General features: G+C 48.0%; 1 protein-coding gene across 1 annotated transcript in view; it reads right to left on the reverse strand.

The window, feature by feature from the left end:
- The window catches only part of LOC113406437 (intersectin-1-like), a 198,772-nt gene that overhangs the window by 69,701 nt on the left and 109,599 nt on the right, over positions 1-19,472 (reverse strand). The window contains exons 18-19 of the mRNA XM_026651320.2: positions 7,340-7,569; positions 6,200-6,321 (exon numbers count right to left, since the gene is read on the reverse strand). Of these exons, the coding sequence (XP_026507105.1) occupies positions 6,200-6,321; positions 7,340-7,569 (352 nt within the window). The remainder of the gene's footprint in view (positions 1-6,199; positions 6,322-7,339; positions 7,570-19,472) is intronic.

Genomic DNA, 19,472 nt, shown 5'->3' on the forward strand with positions numbered 1-19,472 from the left:
CCAGAGCGCCGGGAGGAGGGCGGAGAGCCCGGCTGGGGCTCTCCGCTCTCCCCGGCAGCCAGAGAGCCCCCGGCGGCCAGAGTGCCGGGAGCAGGGCGGCAAGCCCGGCCGGGGCTCTCTGCTCTCCCCGGCGGCCAGAGAGCCCCCGGAGGCCAGAGCGCTGGGAGGAGGGCGGCAAGCCCGGCAGGGGCTCTCCACTCTCCCCTGCGGCCAGAGCGCCGGGAGCAGGGCGGAGAGCCCAGCTGGGGCTCTCCGCTCTCCCCGGTGGCCAGAGAGCCCCCGGCGGCCAGAGCGCTGGGAGGAGGGCGGCAAGCCCGGCTGGGGCCCCGCTCTCCCCGACGCCGGAGCACTGGGGGAGGGCGGCGAGCCCGCTGCGGTTCCGCTCTCCCTGGCGGCCGGAGCGCCGCGGGGAGGGCGGCGAGCCCAGTTGCAGCCCCGCTCTCGGGCCGGAGCACCCCGCCGTGCCGCCCCCCTCCAGGCGCCGCCCCAAGCACATGCTTGGTGGGCTGGTGCCTGGAGCTGGCCCTGTGGAAGGGGCTGTCTAGGTTCAAAAGTATTATCAATCCAAGACAAATGCATGGTTAAGCTGTAGGAAAGGCTGTAAATAATTATAAATACAATTTATACGAAAATAATCTTTAAAAATATGTTTAAAGTTTAAGGAACTTGGAAAGCCAAAAACTCCAAGTTTAATGGTAAAAATAAAAAAGTTAAACAGAAAGAACATAAATAAAAAGTTTATTTGACGTACTTTAACTCAACTCTGACCTGTATTCCCATCATGCACACAGATTCAATGGGAGACCATGAATATATAACCAAATACCCCAGTATTAGAGAGCCAGCATCTGTATCTGGTACATACTTCCTGAACCCTTTGGTTATTTGTCTACCCCCTAAAAATTAAATGCCCCCTTCCACACTGGTCCTGCAGATCCACACATACATTGCAGCAAAGGTGGAAAATGAATTTAAATTACCAGAGAGCTGGAGACCACTTAAAGCTCAGTTCAGTCTCACAGGGCAAACAGCGTTTCAACCAACTCTTCAAACCATGTTGCAGCCCTGTTAAAGTCAAGGCGGTAGCACGGCTCAGGAAAATGGTAACACGCAGCCTAACTCTTGTCTGCACTGTCAGACTGAACCATGCTTTAACTGTGTTCCCTCAAAATACTAGTAGTTACAAGTGAGGCAGGATTCCAGTTGTAGCTGGATAGTGCTCACCAGCCAGCATGGACCAATCCAAATCACAGCGCTATAGGCCTTCATCAACATTAGAACATGATTGTTATTAGCTCGTTTTACCCCAGTCCATACTGGTTGGCCTAGACAAGCTGAAAGTTTAACCAGAGTTTAACTTGCATTTAAACGGTCATAAGGCCAGCCTATATAGCAGGGATCGACAACTTTCTGCCTGCGCCGCTTCCCGCAGCCCCCATTGGCTTGGGCCGGCGAACTGCAGCCAGTTGGAGCCGCAATCGTCCAAACCTGCGGACGCGGCAGGTAAACAAACCGGCCTGGCCTGCCAGGGTGCTTACCCTGGCGGGCCGCATGCCAAAGGTTGCCAATCCCTGCTATATAGGATCTTAGACATATCTTAACACATAAGCTTGCAAACTGTTACTCTCCAAAAACTATAATTGACTTACACCTTTTAGAAGCATGACATGCCATTTTTTTTGAATGCTTAAGTGATGTAGGCACTTAAGAGCTTAAGTAACTTTAGACAACGGGACTTAAGTCTCTCAAAAATTTTACCCTAGATAAATTGAAAAAAACATGTAACTTGACAGTAAAGCTATATTTATAAAAATGTATTAAAAGATTGTGAAGACTTCTTAACAGTCATACAGCATACTTACCCATTCCCTTTTAACCTCCAGCAGGAAAGCAATGATTTGAAAGTAAGGCAGAATTATAACACATTTCACAAATTAAGCAATTACTAACGAGCAGGAGAGCAATCCCACTAGAATCAGTTCTTAGCTCTGACAGTAATTAAAGATATTTAAATAAAAATAAGCCAAGGCCAGAGGCCAGTTTTTCCCTGTTATAATATAAACTAAAAGCGAAGCCTAAAGTCATGTACAGGTGAACGCAGATTATCCAAAACATGAACTGAAATTCAGAAGTGTCCCCTGAAATCAGAATACTGATTTTCCAACATTTCATTATGTCCCCTGAGCCATTTAGTAAACTGATGTTTAGTCTTCCTCAAGCAAAGCTCAGTGTATGCCTGTACCTCTAGCAAACATTTTATTCCCTGATATAATATTAACTGGATTATTCCATTCTTCAATAACCTACAGAGCCCCACATGCCTGCATACTTTCTCATTTGACTGATGACTTGCCAACCTCACTTCTTTACTAAAGGATAAGTGACAACATTTCAGTGAAATTACTGCACTTCAATTGGGTTTTGGGCCTCTTCCTAAATCATTCAGTAATGCCACAATCCAATCTTCATGATGTCATGAACACCAGATTGTGATATTGCTGAATAAATCAAAAAGGAAGAAAAGGTTGATCAGAGCTTCTTTTTACTAATGTCTAGGTATCATTAAGATATGACAGTTTAGAAAGTTTATTTTTCCAAAACCCAACTGAAGTTTACCAGAGTGTGACAGTTTTTTTTAAAAAAAGGAACTCATTATGAAAGGAAGATCAAGTAGTGAATTAAAGTCATAATGCTTCTGCTTTATAGTTTTTCATAAATTAACTAGATTTTTACATAGTATTTTCATTAAAAAAATTCTCAAACTGTAAAATGACATTTGCATGTTACAATATTAATAACGCTTATTCCAATTATTCAGATATTCTTAAACATTAATAACTATAGTTACTGACAATTGCAGTTACAATTTTTAAAAGATTTAGGAATTACGAAGAGTGCAAGTTATACTTCCACAGTATTACTTAAGGCTAACAAAACAGTATTTTTAGGCAGATTTATCCCAGTGGTACCAACCACTACAATTAAAGATGTATAAGCATTTCCATTCCATTTAGACTCCCAACAATGTTTTCAGTTGCTTATTGCTTTCTGAAACTTCCTTTTGTCAGACTGATATTTTCTCTACTTTGTCCCTGCCTGGAAAATTAATTTTTAAAGTGTTTCAGCAAAACAATTCAGCCATTTTTAAGTAGGGGAAAATGCTTGAGAGGAAAAGTTATTGTATGGACAAGTAAAAAAACCTATACTGGATCATTATGACAAAGTAGAAATTGTAGAAAAAATATATTATTGGAGAAACGGTCATCATGTAATTAAAGTTTATAACAACATATAGATTGTGACCTTAATGTAGTCATTTCCTAACTCAGAATAAGTGTTTAACATAGCATTAATTTAACCGTAACATTCTCTTAATATAGTTGAGTTTTTTTAAATTGGAATTAGAATAGTTTGCATTGTTTTAGTACTACAGTTTTAGATAGGCTTTATAGCCCAAACAAATCTTTAATACTCTGTTCTGACCTTCAGGTACAGCAACCATCCTCAGAAGTGACTATGACAGTGATGATTGTGTCACTTATTTGTCTTCAAGACCAAATGTCTCACTGTAGACTAGTTGACTTTGGGAACCTGTTCAGACACTTTGGACTTCCCTGTCACCAAACTCATTTAGAGCTGAGTTATTATACTAAGACTGATAAAGCTGATGAGCAAACTGTATCTATACCTTGCATTATAACGAACTTTAAGAAAACTGACCATTATTCTAATCTTATCACATCACATCCACCACAATCCCTCCACTGCTGACAGGACAGCTATACAGTCCCTGAAATCTAACCACCAGTGATCAAACCAGCAGACAAAGTGGATACCATCATAGTCCTCAAGCACGATGACTACATTGAGGCCAACCGACAACTCTCCGACACTACCTACTACAAAGAACTCAGACAACAGCACATCATAATTAACGCATAAATTTAAGGATATCATCAAATCCTTCCCCAAACAACTCCAAGAGAAATTCTACAAACTCCTCCCCCGTGAACCCCTTCTATGTGCTTCCCAAGATACACAAACAAGGGACCCCAGGCAGACGCATCATATCTGGCCACAGCACTCTTAATGAAGTATTATTGGGACTCATAGAAACCATCCTCAAATCACTCAACACACAAAGGGCCAACTTCCTCCAGGACACAACCAACTTCCTCCACAAACTCCGGAACATTAACAACCTCCCTCAGAACATCAGTTTTGCCACCATGAATGTCACCTCCCTATACACCAACATCCCTCAATGACAGCATAGCCGCTTGCCTCAAATATTTACAAGACAATGGACAACCCTCAGATATGCATCCCAAACACATCGCCAAACTCATCCATTTCATCCTCACTCGTAACAATTTTACATTCAACACCACCACATTTTGTCCACACCATGGGAACACCCTGGGTACTAAGATGGCTCCCCAATATGCAAAACTCTTCAGAAATTCTTCAAGTTGGCCCATGGACAAATCCACCACAAAAACTGAAACACATTCATGATATTTTCATCCTCTGGATAGACGACAAATTCCCTCAGAGATTTCTACCACAATTTCAACCACCAAACGTCCATTAAACTCTTTCTGGAACACTCCCACACCTGCACCAACTTCCTGGACACCACAATCAGCTTCCAACAATGGAACCCTACAAAAAACCATATACAAGAAAACCACAGATCACTATACCTATCTTCATAGATCCAGTAAACACCCGAAACACACCAAGAAATCTAATCTACAGGCAGGCACTCAAACCACAGAATATGCTCTGAGGAGAAAGTCCAGGATATACACCATAATACATTCAAAACTGCCTTCACCAAACAAGGACACTCCAGAGAAGTAGATCGCATCATGGAACAGGCCACCCAAACAGAACCTGCTTCCAACACAGAAATAACTGCCCCTCCCCGACTGTACAGCCCTACTTGTCACCTACCACCCCATACTAGAACCCATACAGGTATTATCAAACAACTACAACCCATATTCGATGGGGAGCCCATCCTGAAAGAAATCTTTCCTGAACCCTCTCTTCAAACCTCCAAACAACGCCCCGCCCCCCCAAACTCTCAAAGCTCATAATCAGAAGCAAGCTCCCCACACGCTAGGACAAATGAAAGCGGCGACAGACCCTGCCAGAAAAACAGATGCAAAACCTGCTACAATGATCAACACTCTCCAAAATACACCTTTCAAGATCCCTGGGTTCTACACATACCTATCCCAACATATCGTGTACCTCATCCAGTGCACTAAATGCTCCAATAGCAAATCTGTGGGTGAAACCAGACAATCACTACGCTCTCGAATGAACTCACAGGAAAACTATCAGACACAAATGCCACATCACCTGTGGTGAACACTTTTCACAAAGTGATCACTCTATATCTGACCTCTCAGTCCTCATCCTCAAAGGAAATCTGCACAATACTTTCAAAAGATGGCCCGGGAGCTTAAATTCATAACTTCACTAGTCACTAAAAATCATGGACTGAATAGACACACTGGATTGATGGTTTAGCACAACAATCTATAACCCACTAACAACCCCCCTTAACACCCCTCTAAGGCACAGGGAGGAAACAGGCAATTTCACCTTGCATGCTCCCTTGAAATGTGTGTTACTATTTATGGTAAACTGTTCTGTTTTGTATTTAGCTATGACACTCTGAGTAAGGTCTTGTCTTCATGTACAGCGGCACAGCTGCACAGGTGCAACTGTACCACTGTAGCATGTTAGTGAAGACACTACTATGCCAACCGGAGAGCTTCTCCAGTTGGCGTAGTTAATCTACTTCCCTGGCAGTAGCTGTATCAGTAGAAGTTCCACACCCATGAGCAATATAGTTATACTGACATAGGCCAGTCCTACATTACAGACCTAAGTTTCCCAGACTAGAAGAAGAGCTCTGTGAGAGCTTGACAGCTTATCTCCCTCACCAATAGAAGTTGGTCCAATAAAAGATATTACCTCACTCACCTTGCCTCTCTCATTATTCTAACAGCAGAGATAATAAATGATAGCACATACTGTACATTTCAGTCTTTACAACTTGCTTGTAATACTTGTGGTATATGTAAATTCAAAGTTAGGTTGAATAAAATACTAGTATAAAAATAGAAGCAGAGATGTAAAACAAAGTACAGTTTTCCAAGCAACATCACACTCTTCTTACCATAACTATGTCACCTGGCTGAATAGTGATTTCATCATGGCTTCTGGCTTCAAAAGGATACAATGCCCGATAATATACTATTTTTACATCCTCCTGAGCAGAAATAGTTAGTGGAGCTTTTTCTATATATAGAGGAAGAAAAATACATATTAAAAACTAAACAAAAATGTTTGTGAAACACTTTAGAAGAAGAGAGGTAAAAAAATGAGAGGCAAAGTGTTAATTATCACAATGCCCCTGAGAGGCAGAGTAAGTACTATCCCCATTTTACATAAGGGGAAATAAGCAAACAAATAATTAAACTTACATTTTCTCTCTATTTTCTCCTTTAGCACCACCTATTTAAAATAATATGCTTTTAGCTTTTATGAAACACACAGCTATTTATATAGAAAATAACTGCATTTAAAACCATTTACAATGATTTTACAACTTTCCCTGTTTTGTTTTGAAGCATTGCACCGACATAATGGATTAACCTGATCAGTAAGTTCCTGGTATAGATGGTCATTATCCATATAGTGACCTTTTACAGCCTCGTTAAATCGCATCTGGCAAATACTATATGGCTGATGGATAACATCTACTGTATTTATTCCCCCTTAACTGGTTTTAAGGTTTTTTCCAAACAATTTGGATTTTTTTTTTTAAATTGTATGTGACTAGCTAGTTACATACTGCCTCTACTTTGAAGGATCCCAAAGCAGATGTTATAGACTAGCATACAAACTGTACACAGGGGTGAAGAAAGTTATTTTTGAAGTGCAATTTCACCTCTAAAAGGTGAAACATGGCAACATTATTTTATCTCATTGTTTTGAGAAATAATAGTTTGTTGGAGACAAGCACCAGCTTACAACTAAATTCTCTTCTCCAAGCTGCATGGTGCATCTCATCCAGTCCCCTTCACTCCCTATGTGACTTCTATTAAATTCCGGACTTGTAGGGAGAGCAACAGCGCCCAGAAGAGATCTGTGATGCACAGTGGACAATGTAAGCCTTAAACCATTTATTTAAACAAGATTAGTGACTTAGTTTGAATACAGAATATCCAACATATGGAATAAGAAGACAGGACGTAAGGAGGAGGAGTCTATGTTTTAGCAGCTGTATGCAACAGATTTCCTTACTCTTCCATACCTGCACTTGACCAGGGCGCCTGGATGGCTGGCTTGGCTGGCTCTTGATGTTGATGGAAAAGCTTATTCAGTTTGTCTTGCATTTCCTGTTTGCCCTTATCCTCACTGTCTGTCTTCTTGATTATTTCTTCCCTTTTTGGCTTTTCTTCTTCCTGAAGTTTTTTTTGCCGCTGGTACTCTTCCTCCTGTTGCACTCGATCAAGCCACTGTTTATCCCTTTCCTGGATTCGTCTGTCAATTACAATTTTTTTTTTAAAGCAGACAAAGGGAAGTAAACATAATATTTAGTTTTCCTTGTGAATATGTGATTCATGTTATTAGCTTACATAGTTCTATTAATGACGGGAAATATCAAGAACACCCATCCCATAGCATCTCCTTACTGCTGAAAAATCCCAGAAGATACGACATTTTGAAAACCCTGCCAGTAGAGCTCAGCATCTTATGAAGAAGAGCCATGCTAGTGACTCAGCCAACTACGAGAATACTACTAAGACTACAAAAAACTACATTTAATGGCAGAGTAATTGCTCAGAAAATATCTAGCACCAGGATAAGGTTGCAACTCAGTTCTTAATATAACCCTGTATTTTCAGCCATGCATATGAAATCTGTGGGTTTACAATCGGAGTTCTGCAGAAGCACCTCTAAGAGGCAAACAGTGAAAAAGAGTTACCTTTTCTGTAACTGGTGTTCTTCGAGATGTGTTGCTCATGTCTATTCCACAGTAGGTGTGTGTGCTCGCCATGTGCACCGCTGCCAGAAGTTTTCCCCCTAGCAGTATCCGTAGGGGAGCACCCCTAGCAACCCCTGGAGTGGCGACTCTATGGTGCGGTATAAGGGGCGCTGCGCGCTCCCCCCACCCTGTTCCTTCTTGCCAGACAACTCCGACAGAGGGGAAGGAGGGCGGGATGTGGAATAGACATGAGCAACACATCTCGAAGAACATCAGTTACAGAAAAGGTAACTGTCTTTTCTTCAAGTGATTGCTCATGTGTATTCCACAGTAGGTGATTCCAAGCTATATCTGTTGGAGTTGGGTAGGAGTTCACAAACTCTCGGGACGGAGTACAGCCCTGCCGAACCCAGTGTCTTCCCTGGTCTGGGAGATGATTGCATAATGCGAGGTGAATGTGTGAACTGAAGACCATGTGGCAGCCCTGCAAGTGTCCTGAATGGGGACATGGGCTAAAAAGGCAGCCGACGAGGCCTACGCCCTAGTCGAGTGTCCCCTCACAATTGACGGCGGGGGAATTCCTGCCAAGTCGCAACAGGTATGGATGCACGAGGTGATCCAGTTGGAGAGCTGCTGAGTGGATACTGGCCGACCCCTCATGCGTTCGGCCGACGCGATGAACAGCTGCGAAGACTTTCTGAACGGCTTAGTCCGTTCCAGGTAAAAGGCCAGAGCCCGTCTCACATCCAGCGTGTGGAGGCAGCGCTCCTCACTGGACGCATGGGCTTGGGGCAGAGGACCGGCAGGAAAATGTCCTCACCCATCTGGTAGGTGGAGACCACCTTCGGGAGGAACGAAGGATGTGGGCGGAGCTGGACCTTATCTTTATGGAACACCGTGTACGGCGGCTCGGAGGTCAGGGCCCTGAGTTCCGAGACCTGTCTAGCTGATGTGATCGCCACCAGGAAGGCCACCTTCCACGAGAGGTGTGACCAGGAGCATGTAGCTAACGGCTCAAAGGGGGGACCCGTCAACCAGAACAGCACCAAGTTCAGGTCCCACTGCGGGACTTGGGGCCTAACATACGGGAAGAGACGATCCAATCCTTAAGGAATCGGCCAGTCATAGCATGGGAGAATACTGTGTGCCCCTGCACCGGCGGGTGAAAGGCCGATATGGCCAAGTGCACCTTGACGGACGAGGGTGCCAGGCCTTGGGCTCTAAGGTGAAGGAGGTAGTCTAAAATGAGCTGGATCGGGGCAGCCACAGGGGAAACACCCCACTCAGCCGCCCATCGGGAAAACCGAGACCACTTTGCCAAGTAGGCTCGACGCGTGGAGGGTTGCCTGCTTTCCAAGAGGACACGCTGAACCCCTTCCGAGCACGTCCTTTCCTCCCAGCCTAACCACTGAGCAGCCACGCCGTGAGGTGGAGTGCCGCTAGGTTGGGGTGGAGGAGGGGGCCCTGGTCCTGGAAGAGCAGGTCCGGGCGGGATGGCAACGGCCACGGCGGGGTGACCGCCAGGCTCGTGAGGGTCTCGTACCAATGTTGCCTGGGCCACACCGGGACAATCAGGAGGATCCTGGTTCCGTCCGTCTATCTTCTCCAGAACCTTGCTGATCAGCGGGATCGGGGGGAAAGGCATAGAGAAGCTGGCCTGACCAGGATAGGAGGAAGGCATCAGAGATAGCACCCGCATGCCTCCCCTCCTCCCCCCGGAGCAGAACCGGGGACACCAGCGGTTCTGCCGGGTCGCGAACAAGTCCACCTGGGGAGTTCCCCACTCTTGTAAAAGTCTGAGCAACACCTGTGGGTGTAGAGACCACTCGTGTGGAGAGGAGAAGTCTCGGCTCAGGCAATCCGCCCGCGAGTTCCGGGCACCTGGTAGGTGGTAGGCCTGTAGGCAAATGTCGTGGCTTATACAGAAGTCCCACAGCCTGAGGGCTTCCTGGCAGAGGGCAGAGGAGCGGGACCCACCTTGCCTATTGATGTAAAACATCGAGGCCGTGTTGTCCATGAGAACCCTGACCACTCTGCCTTCCAGGTGCGAGCGGAAGGCCACGCATGCCAGCTGGACTGCCCTGAGCTCCTTGACATTTATGCAGGGCAAGGTCCTGTGCGGACCACAGACCTTGAGTTTGAACGTCCCCCACATGGGCTCCCCACACCAGGTCCGAGGCGTTGGACACCAGCTCCACTGACGGGGGGCCTGCCCCTGAATGGGACCCCGTGGAGCATGTTCGCCGAGGAGGACTACCATTGTAGGGAGGTGATCACCGGCTCGGGCACAGTGAGGACCTTGTCCATCCTGTCTCTGGCCTGGGAGAACACCGAGGCCAACAAGAGCTGGAGGGGCCTCATCCTGAGTCTGGCATGGCGAACCACATATGTGCAGGCCGACATGTGACCCAGGAGCTGGAGATACGCTCTGGCTGTCGTCACAGGAAACTTTGTGACTTTCAGGGTCTCGAATCTGTCTGGTGGGAGGTAGGCCCTGGCTAACGTCACATCCAGGACTGCCCCGATAAACTCTATGCACTGTACCGGGACTAACGTGAACTTGGTGTCGTTCACCCACAGGCCCAGGGTGGCACACATGGACAGGAGAAGCGCCACGTGATCCCACACCTGCGACCGGGAGCTGCCCTTGACCAGCCAGTCATCCAGATAGGGGAAGATTTGGACCCCACAACATCTGAGGTAGGCCGCCACCACAGATATGCACTTTGTGAATACCCTGGGAGCAGTGGACAGGCCAAACGGGAGGACCATAAATTGGTAGTGCTCCCGCTCAACCGTGAAACGGAGGAAGAACCTGTGCCCCTCGAATATATGAATGTGGAAGTAAGCGTCCTGCAGATCGAGGGTGGCGTACCAGTCCCCAGGATCCAGGGAGGGAATGATGGAGGCCAGAGAGACCATGCAAAACTTGAGCTTTACCATGTACTAGTTCAGGCCTCGCAGATCCAAGATGGGCCTGAGCCCCCCTTTGGCCTTCGGGATAAGGAAATAGCGGGAGTAGTACCCCTTGCGTTTGAACTCCGCTGGCACCACTTCCACCGCTCCTAAGCCAAGGAGCCACCCCACCTTCTGCTCCAGCAGGGCCTTGTGAAAGGGGTCACCCAGGAGGGATGGGGGCGGAGGGTGGTTGGGCAGGGTAGAGGTAAACTGGAGGGTGTAGCCCCAGGAGACGGTGTTGAGGAACCAATGGTCCAAAGTCAGCCGCGATCATTCCGGGAGAAAAGCACACAACCGATTGGAGAAGGGAAGCTTTATTGCGGGTGGATCCCTGATGTGAACTGGTAGGTCGCCCCCAGGTGTCCTGTCAAAACTGACATTTCCCCGCCTGTTTACCCTTGGAGGATCCAGGCTGGGGGGGCAGACCGGGACTGCCTCTGCGGGCATTTCTTACAGTCCCATGACATTTTATAAGGGGGCTTGTATTTAGAGTGGGTGGCCTGGGTGGGAGCCTGCTGCGGCTTAAACTTGGGCCTAGCCCGAGCCGGGACATAGAGGCCAAGTGTCTTAAGCGTAGTGCGGGAATCTTTCAGGCCGTGCAACTTCACGTCCGTCTGTTCCGCAAACAGGGCCTTGCCATCGAACGGGAGGTCCTGCAAGGAGTTCTGTGCCTCAGGAGCCACGACGCCCTCCTCATGGACACCCCGGAGGCCATGGACGTTGCAGCCATATCTGCAGCATCTGACGCTGCCTGCCCTGGCAGCCGCTGTACCCTCCTCCACCAGAGCTTTGAACTCCTTCTTGTCACGCTCCTGGAGGGAGTCCTCGAATTTGGGTAGAGAGCCCCACAAACTGAACTCATACCGACCCAGGAGAGCCTGGTGGTTCACCACCCTTAACTGGAAACTCGAGGACAAATAAACCTCTCCCCCAAATAAGTCCAGCCTCCTTGAGTCTTTATTTTTCGGAGTAGGGGCTGGTTAGCCCTGCCTCTCCCTGTGGTTGACCGACTACCACCAGGGAGTTGGGAGCAGGGTGGGTGTACAGGTATTCATGCCCCTTGGCAGGCACAAAGTACTTTCATTCTGCCCTCTTAGAGATGTGGGGCAAGGAAGACGGGGTTTGCCACAAGGCATTTGAAATTTTTGCCACCCCTTTGTGGAGTGGAAAGGCCACCCTGCATGGTACCGAGGCCGATAGGATGTTGAAGAGGGAAGCCGAGGGTTCCTCCACCTCCTTGGCCTGAAGGTTGAGGCTTAATGCCACCCTTTTCAATAGTTCCTGGTGGGCTTTAGAGTCCTCCTGCGGAACAGAGGGAGGAGATCACGAATGGTACCGACCAGAAGGCGACTGCAGCGATCCAAGCGATGGCTTGCCTCTGGACCGGGGAGCCAATGGTGGCGGTGCCCCTGGTACCGGCAGAGACATAACGTCCCGGGTCGCTTGCTGGGCCTCCGGCATGGAGGGCACCCAGACATCCAGGGAAGCATGTGCTGACTGGGCCGGGCTACTCCGCTCAACCTCAGTCGGAGGCCTCGAGGCTGACGGGGACCGAGAACTGCCCAACGTGGGTCTAGTTTCTCTCCCGGTCTTGCTCCGGTGCCTCAGCGGAGAAGACCTCTTCTTAGCCTTCTTGGCGTGCCCCGCGGACGGGGAGCGGTGCCGACTGGTGGAAGGCACTGAAGGGTCACTATGCACTGATGCCGCGGTACCTGGTGCCGACTCGGAGCGGTGCACCGGAGTCTTGGTCAACGCCGACTTCATCAGAATGTCTCGGAGCCGAATGTCTCTTTCTTTCTTGGTCCAAGGCTTGAAAGATCTGCAAATCTTGCAGCGATTGCTGAGATGGGTTTCCCCCAGGCAGCGTAAACAGTCTGCATGTGGGTCACTCACTGGCATTGGCCGCCTGCAAATGTCGCACGACTTAAAGCCCAGGACACAGGGCACGCCCCGACCCGGGCTCACTAAACTAAACTAATACTAATCTAAACTACTTCAACTACAGGTACTACTACTACGAATGAACAAGAGTTCTAGAGGAAATCTGCAGACAAGCTGGAGCACAGCAGTTCCAATGCACCTTCACTGGGGGCAAGAAGGAACTGAGGGTGTGGGGAGCGTGAGTGCCCCTTATACCGCGCCATAGATGCGCCACTCTAGGGGTTGCTAGGGGCACTCCCCTACGGGTACTGCTAGGGGGAAAACTTCCAGCATTGGTGTACGTGGCAAGCACACACACCTACTGTGGAATACACATGAGCAATCACTTGAAGAATAATGAGTACCAAGGACTCCTGAATGGTAAATGGTTCACTAATTTTGTGCTGGAGTTGTCTGCAAGCAGAGGGGGCGGGAAATTAACACCTTGGTCTTGCAGAAATCTTGGAGATCTAGAACTGCTGGTGTTCACCCTCTCAAACTGGGCTAAGATATTTCTTTAAAAATGTATAGTCACAGTCATTACCGTGAAGTTACTCATTTCTGATTACTAGGTAGATTTAAATGGATATGTTAACATGTAATCTGTGCTGAGCTGGTATTACTAGGAGAATCATGTTTCGCATTCCCTGACTATTTTGAGTTTAAGCTCCCAATGTTGCAAATTCATCAATATTTTATTCTTTATTTCTTGTAGTTTTACACAGTTCTATTAATACAATCCACAGAAAATCATTCTAAGAGTGACAAACTGTAGAAAAAATTCACATCATTCATTTGAAGATATAAAAACCCTTGAAGTTTTAGAGCTTAAATTTAGGCACTTCAGGTTTTAAAGTGACAATACTGAAAAGTAAGCCATCGTATGTCTGCTCAGGAAATGTAAGGCTATATTTTTGTGTTTCAAAATACTTATACCTAAACAAGACTGGCCAACTGAACAAGCCTTTTGGATATGATAAATACTGCATTTCCTGTAAACAGTTCTTTGTTACAAGAGTAAATCTGCCACCCCTGCAGGATTCTCCTCGATTCCCCAGGAATTAAAGATTAATCTTTAATTAAAGATTATGTCATGTGATGAAACCTTCAGGAATACGTCTAACCAAAATTGGCAACCCTATATAAGAGGCTGGCTCTGTGCCTTTAAAACTGCATCTCTCTCTTAACACGCCTTTCCTGCACAGCACTAGGCAGCCTAGATGACAGAACATTCAGAAAAAAGAACAGGCGTATTTGAGGCACCTTAGAGACTAACAAATTTATTTGAGCATAAGCTTTCGTGGGCTACAGCCCACTTCATCAGATGCATGCAGTGGAAAATACAGTAGGAAGATATAGATATATAGATAGATAGATATATATATATATACACACACACACACACACACACACACATACACATATACACATACACAGAACATGAAACAATGGGTGTTACCATACACACTATAAGGAGAGTGATCAGTTAAGGTGAGCTTTTATCAGCAGGAGAGAAAAAGAACTGTTTGTAGCGGTAATGAAAATGACCCATTTCCAGCAATTGACAAGGAGATATGAGGAACTGGGGGGGAGAGGGGGGAAATAAGCATGGGGAAATAGTTTTCCTTTGTGTAATGGCCCATCCACTCCCAGTCTTTATTCAAGCCTAATTTAATGGTGTCCAATTTGCAAATTAATTCCAATTCAGCAGTCTCTTGTTGGAGTCTGTTTTTGAAGGGCTTTTTGTTGTAATATTGCAACTTTTAGGTCTGTAATTGAGTGGCCAGGGAGATTGAAGTGTTCTCCAACTGGTTTTTGAATGTTATAATTCTTGACATCTGATTTGTGTCCATTTATTCTTTTGCGTAGAGTGTGTCCAGTTTGGCCAATGTACATGGCAGAGGGGCATTGCTGACACATGATGGCATATACCACATTGGTAGATGTGCAGGTGAACGAGCCTCTGATAGTGTGGCTGATGTGATTAGGTCCTATGATGGTGTCCCTTGAATAGATATGTGGACAGAGTTGGCAACGGGCTTTGTTGCAGGATAGGTTCCTGGGTTAGTGTTTCTGTTGTGTGGCTGCTGGTGAACATTTGCTTCAGGTTTGGGGGCTGACTGTAAGCAGGGACTGGCCTGTCTCCCAAGATCTGTAAGAGTGATGGATCGTCCTTCAGGATAGGTTGTAGATCCTTGATGATGCGCTGGAGAGGTTTTAGTTGGGGGCTGAAGGTGATGGCTAGTGTCAGCAATGCCCCTCTGCCATGTACATTGGCCAAACTGGACAGTCTCTACATAAAAGAATAAATAGACACAAATCAGACGTCAAGAATTATAACATTCAAAAACCAGTTGGAGAACACTTCAACCTCCCTGGCCACTCGATTACAGACCTAAAAGTCGCAATATTACAACAACAAAAACTTCAAAAACAGACTCCAACGAGAGACTGCTGAATTGGAATTAATTTGCAAATTGAACATCATTAAATTAGGCTTGAATAAAGACTGGGAGTGGATGGGCCATTACACAAAGGAAAACTATTTCCCCATGCTTATTCCCTCCCCTACAGTTCCTCATATCTCCTTGTCAATTGCTGGAAATGGGTCATTTTCATTACCACTGCAAACAGTTCTTTTTCTCTCCTGCTGATAAAAGCTCACCTTAACTGATCACTCTCCTTATAGTGTGTATGGTAACACCCATTGTTTCATGTTCTCTATGTACGTACGTGTATGTATGTACATACGTGTATGTATGTACGTACGTGTATGTATGTATGTATATATCTATCTATCTATCTACCTACCTACTGTATTTTCCACTGCATGCATCCAATGAAGTGGGCTGTAGCCCACGAAAGCTTATGCTCAAATAAATTTGTTAGTTTCTAAGGTGCCACAAGTACTCCTGTTCTTTTTGTGGATACAGACTAACACGGCTGCTACTCTGAAACAGAACATTCAGAATGATTATTGCTTTAAATCAGCATGATAGTTTATCTTTTTCACTACACACACACACACACACACACACCTGTATACAGCATTGGCTTTGCATGGCTTCACAATGCAGGAGCCATGAAAGCGAACTAGCCAGTCAGTCATGCTCATCCTCTAGATTAGCACCCTCGTAAGGGTGCTAAAGGGGCAGCAAGTGGAAACTACTATATTCCTGTTCTGCCTATTGCCTAGATCAGGGGTGGGCAAACTACGGCCTGCGGGCCGGATCCGGCCCCCTAAGGCTTTGGATCCGGCCCGCAGGCCCTGCGACACTCTCAGAAGCAGCCGGCACCACTTCCCTGTGGCCCCAAGGTGGGGGGGCAGAGGGCTCCGTGCATTGCCCTTGTCTCCAGGCACCACCCCCCGCAGCTCCCATTGGCTGGGAACGGGGAACCGCGGCCAATGGGAGCTTCGGGGGAGGTAGCTGGAGGCGTGGCATGGACAGCACACGCGGAGCCCTCTGCCCCGCCCCGCTTCCTGGAGTGGCGCGGGGCCGGGGGCGGGGCAGGCACGCTAGGAGCCTGCCCTGGCCCCGGTGCGTGCCACTGCTTTAGGTAAGCGGCGCCAGGCCGGAGCCCGAACCCCTCCTGCACCCCAACACCCTGCCCTAAGCCCCCTGCCTGCACCTCAGACCCCAACTCCCTACCCTGAGCCCCCTCGTACACCCTGAACCCCTCCTGCTCCACAACCCCGACCTGAGCCCCCTGCTGCACCCCGTACCCCTCCTGCACCCCAACCCCTTGCCCTGAGCCTCCTCCCAGTCCGCACCCCTCCTGCACCCCAACCCCCTTCCCTAAGCCCCCTCATACACCCCACACCCCTCCTCTGCCCCAATCCCTTGCCCTGAGCCCCTTCCTGCACACCGCACCCCCTCCCAGACCCCAACCCCCTGCCCTGCATACAATTTCCCCACCCACATGTGGCCCTCGGCCCAAAAAGTTTGCCCACCCCTGGCCTAGATGTTCCTACTTTCCTTTCCTTACACTTTATAGATCAGCCTTGTACACATCATAAAAACTGAGCATCCGAGGCACAAATTCTACTAACCCCATCCTTTGCAAAGATGGATTAAAACAAAAACAAACACTGAACCTAATGTTACTCTGTCTGCCAAAAAAATATTGCCCTCAGAGTGAGTACAGAAATAGAATTTTGCAAGTCTATTACATACACACACACACACACACACACACACACACGTTACCTCTGTCATTTTGCTCTTCTGGCAATTTCATGCTTGCTTTTTAACCACATGCATGCATGTGGAATTACTGATAGTTGCTGTTGACAGGTGTGTCATTTATGGACTTGGCCTTTTGTATGGCACACCATTTTGTTTAATTAAGAGCACTGCAGTATTTACACCAGAGTCCTGGCAACACAGCTAAATTTGCAAGTGGGCAAGAGTTACCTTCCAAGCCAACTAAAGACTGGGTTGATGCCTAACAAGCATAGCCACCATCACATGCTGATACAACTTGAGTCCAACAAGAATATTTTATCTTTCTGTGCAAGGTATGAAGCTACTCAGCTAGGGTTACCATATTTCAACAATCAAAAAAGAGGACGTGAGGAGCCCCGCCCCTGTCCTGCCCTAGCCCCGCCCCTGCCCCTTCCACTCCCTCCCACTTCCCGCCCCCCTCAGAACCCCCAACCCTCCCTCCCACTCCTTGACTGCCCCCTCCTGGGACCCCTGCCCCTAACTGCCCCCCAGGACTCCACCCCCTACCTAAGCCTCCCTGCTCCTTGTCCTCTGACTGCCCCCTTCTGAGACCTTCCCCTCATCCTAACTGGCCCCCTAGGACCCTATCCCCTACCTGTCCCCTGACTGCCCCCTCCTGAGACCCTCCCCCCATCCTAACTGGCCCCCTAGGACCCTACCCCCTACCTGTCCCCGACTGCCCCAACCCTTATCCACACCCCCACCCCCAGACAGACACCAGGGACTCCCACGCCTCATCCAACCACTCCCCACCCTCTGACAGCCCGCCCCCCCCCGAACTCCAGACCCATCTAAACCCCTCTGCTCCCTGTCCCCTGACTGCCCCCTCCTGGGACCCCTGCTCCTAACTGCCCTCCAGAACCCCACCCCCTACCTAAGCCTCCCTGTTCCTTGTCCCCTAACTGCCCCCTCCTGAGACCCCCCCACCCTAACTGCCCCCCTAGGATCCTACCCCCTACCTGTACCCTGACTGCCCAAAACCTTACACCCCCAACCCCCAGACAGCCCCCCCGAACTCCCAACCCATCCAACCCTGCTCCCTGTCTCTTGACTGCCCCCTCCAGAACCTCCCTGCCCCTTCTCCGACCCCCTGGCCCCCTTACCATGCCGCTCAAAACAGAGTGCTGCAGAGCAGCGCGCTCGGCAGCAGGGGAGGGGGGAGCAGGGGGAGGAGCGCCAGACTGCCGGAGGCCCGAGGCAAACGGCCCCGGCAATCTGCGAATGCAGGGAGGGGGAGGGAGGGAGAGAGAGAGAGGAGGGGAGTGGTCTCAAGTTGCAGGGGAGAGGAGGGGGAAGTGGAGGAGGGGCTCTGGCTGTCAGAGCCCCGTGCGAGTGGCACGATCCGGCCGGCTGCCCTGTCAGGCTGCCGGCTGCATAGGGGGGAAAATCCGGACATTTACAAATTCCCCCCGGACGCTATTTTTAACTCAAAAAAGCCGGACATGTCCGGCAGAATCCGGACGAATGGTAACCCTAACTCAGCACAACAGCAGGCTGTGTTTAGTCCTCAATACTGGCAGTAGTATTAGACTGCTTGGGATAGCAGAAGAGTTATGTATTACCAGCACCAATACATTGTTAGGAGTTAGGTGCAAGGCCAATGATAGTAAAAGGAATACTGTTTCTCCAGCTTACAAATACTGCCAGGGCTTTCTGACTTCCGGTTATGTCATTTAACTTCACATAGTAAAGCTGCAGCCCTTTCAGCCATTTGTTTCAAACATTAGTCTGTGTGTCTTCATTAGTGAGTGCTCTTGCAATACATTTAGAGTCTATTATTCAGAAGTCTTGTTGTAATACTATTAGACTGCACTATATAAAAACATTCAGGGGAAATCTTCTCTAGACACTATGATGCAGCATTTAATGGTGTTAAGTGTGCTTAATTTGTTCAAAGAGGGTTCTATATGGCTTGTATTGTAATCATGGATAGTAAATACTGCTTTAGCTGGAAAGTTGAGTTTTTAAATTATGGTTTTTAGTACAGTGGTTAACACTCACCACTCAAAATCAAGTTTGATATAACTGATGGGGACGGGACCTGCAGAGGATAATGGCTTTATAGAGGAGCTGCATGATTCACCCCCCCGGTGGGCATTAAAGGTCTAACTGTTAGCAGAACCAATGCACTTCTGCTCCATGTGGAAAGACAAGGCGAAAGGGATATGAAGAGATTGGCTGCAGGAAGCATCTTCTCAAACATGCAAGAGAGTTTGACACAGACATAGACCTTGCATAGAAGCATAGGAGCTGTTGGAGCTCTGTTGCCTATGGAAAAATGATTCTACTGTTACCCTATCCTCACAGATTTTTCTAGCGCGCAGCCTGGTTACTCTGGGATTTGGCCCTTAAAT

This window comes from Terrapene carolina, unplaced genomic scaffold (genome assembly GCF_002925995.2).
Source record: "Terrapene carolina triunguis isolate 2854851 unplaced genomic scaffold, T_m_triunguis-2.0 Scaffold30, whole genome shotgun sequence".
In the NCBI taxonomy this organism is placed as follows: Eukaryota; Metazoa; Chordata; order Testudines; family Emydidae; genus Terrapene; species Terrapene triunguis.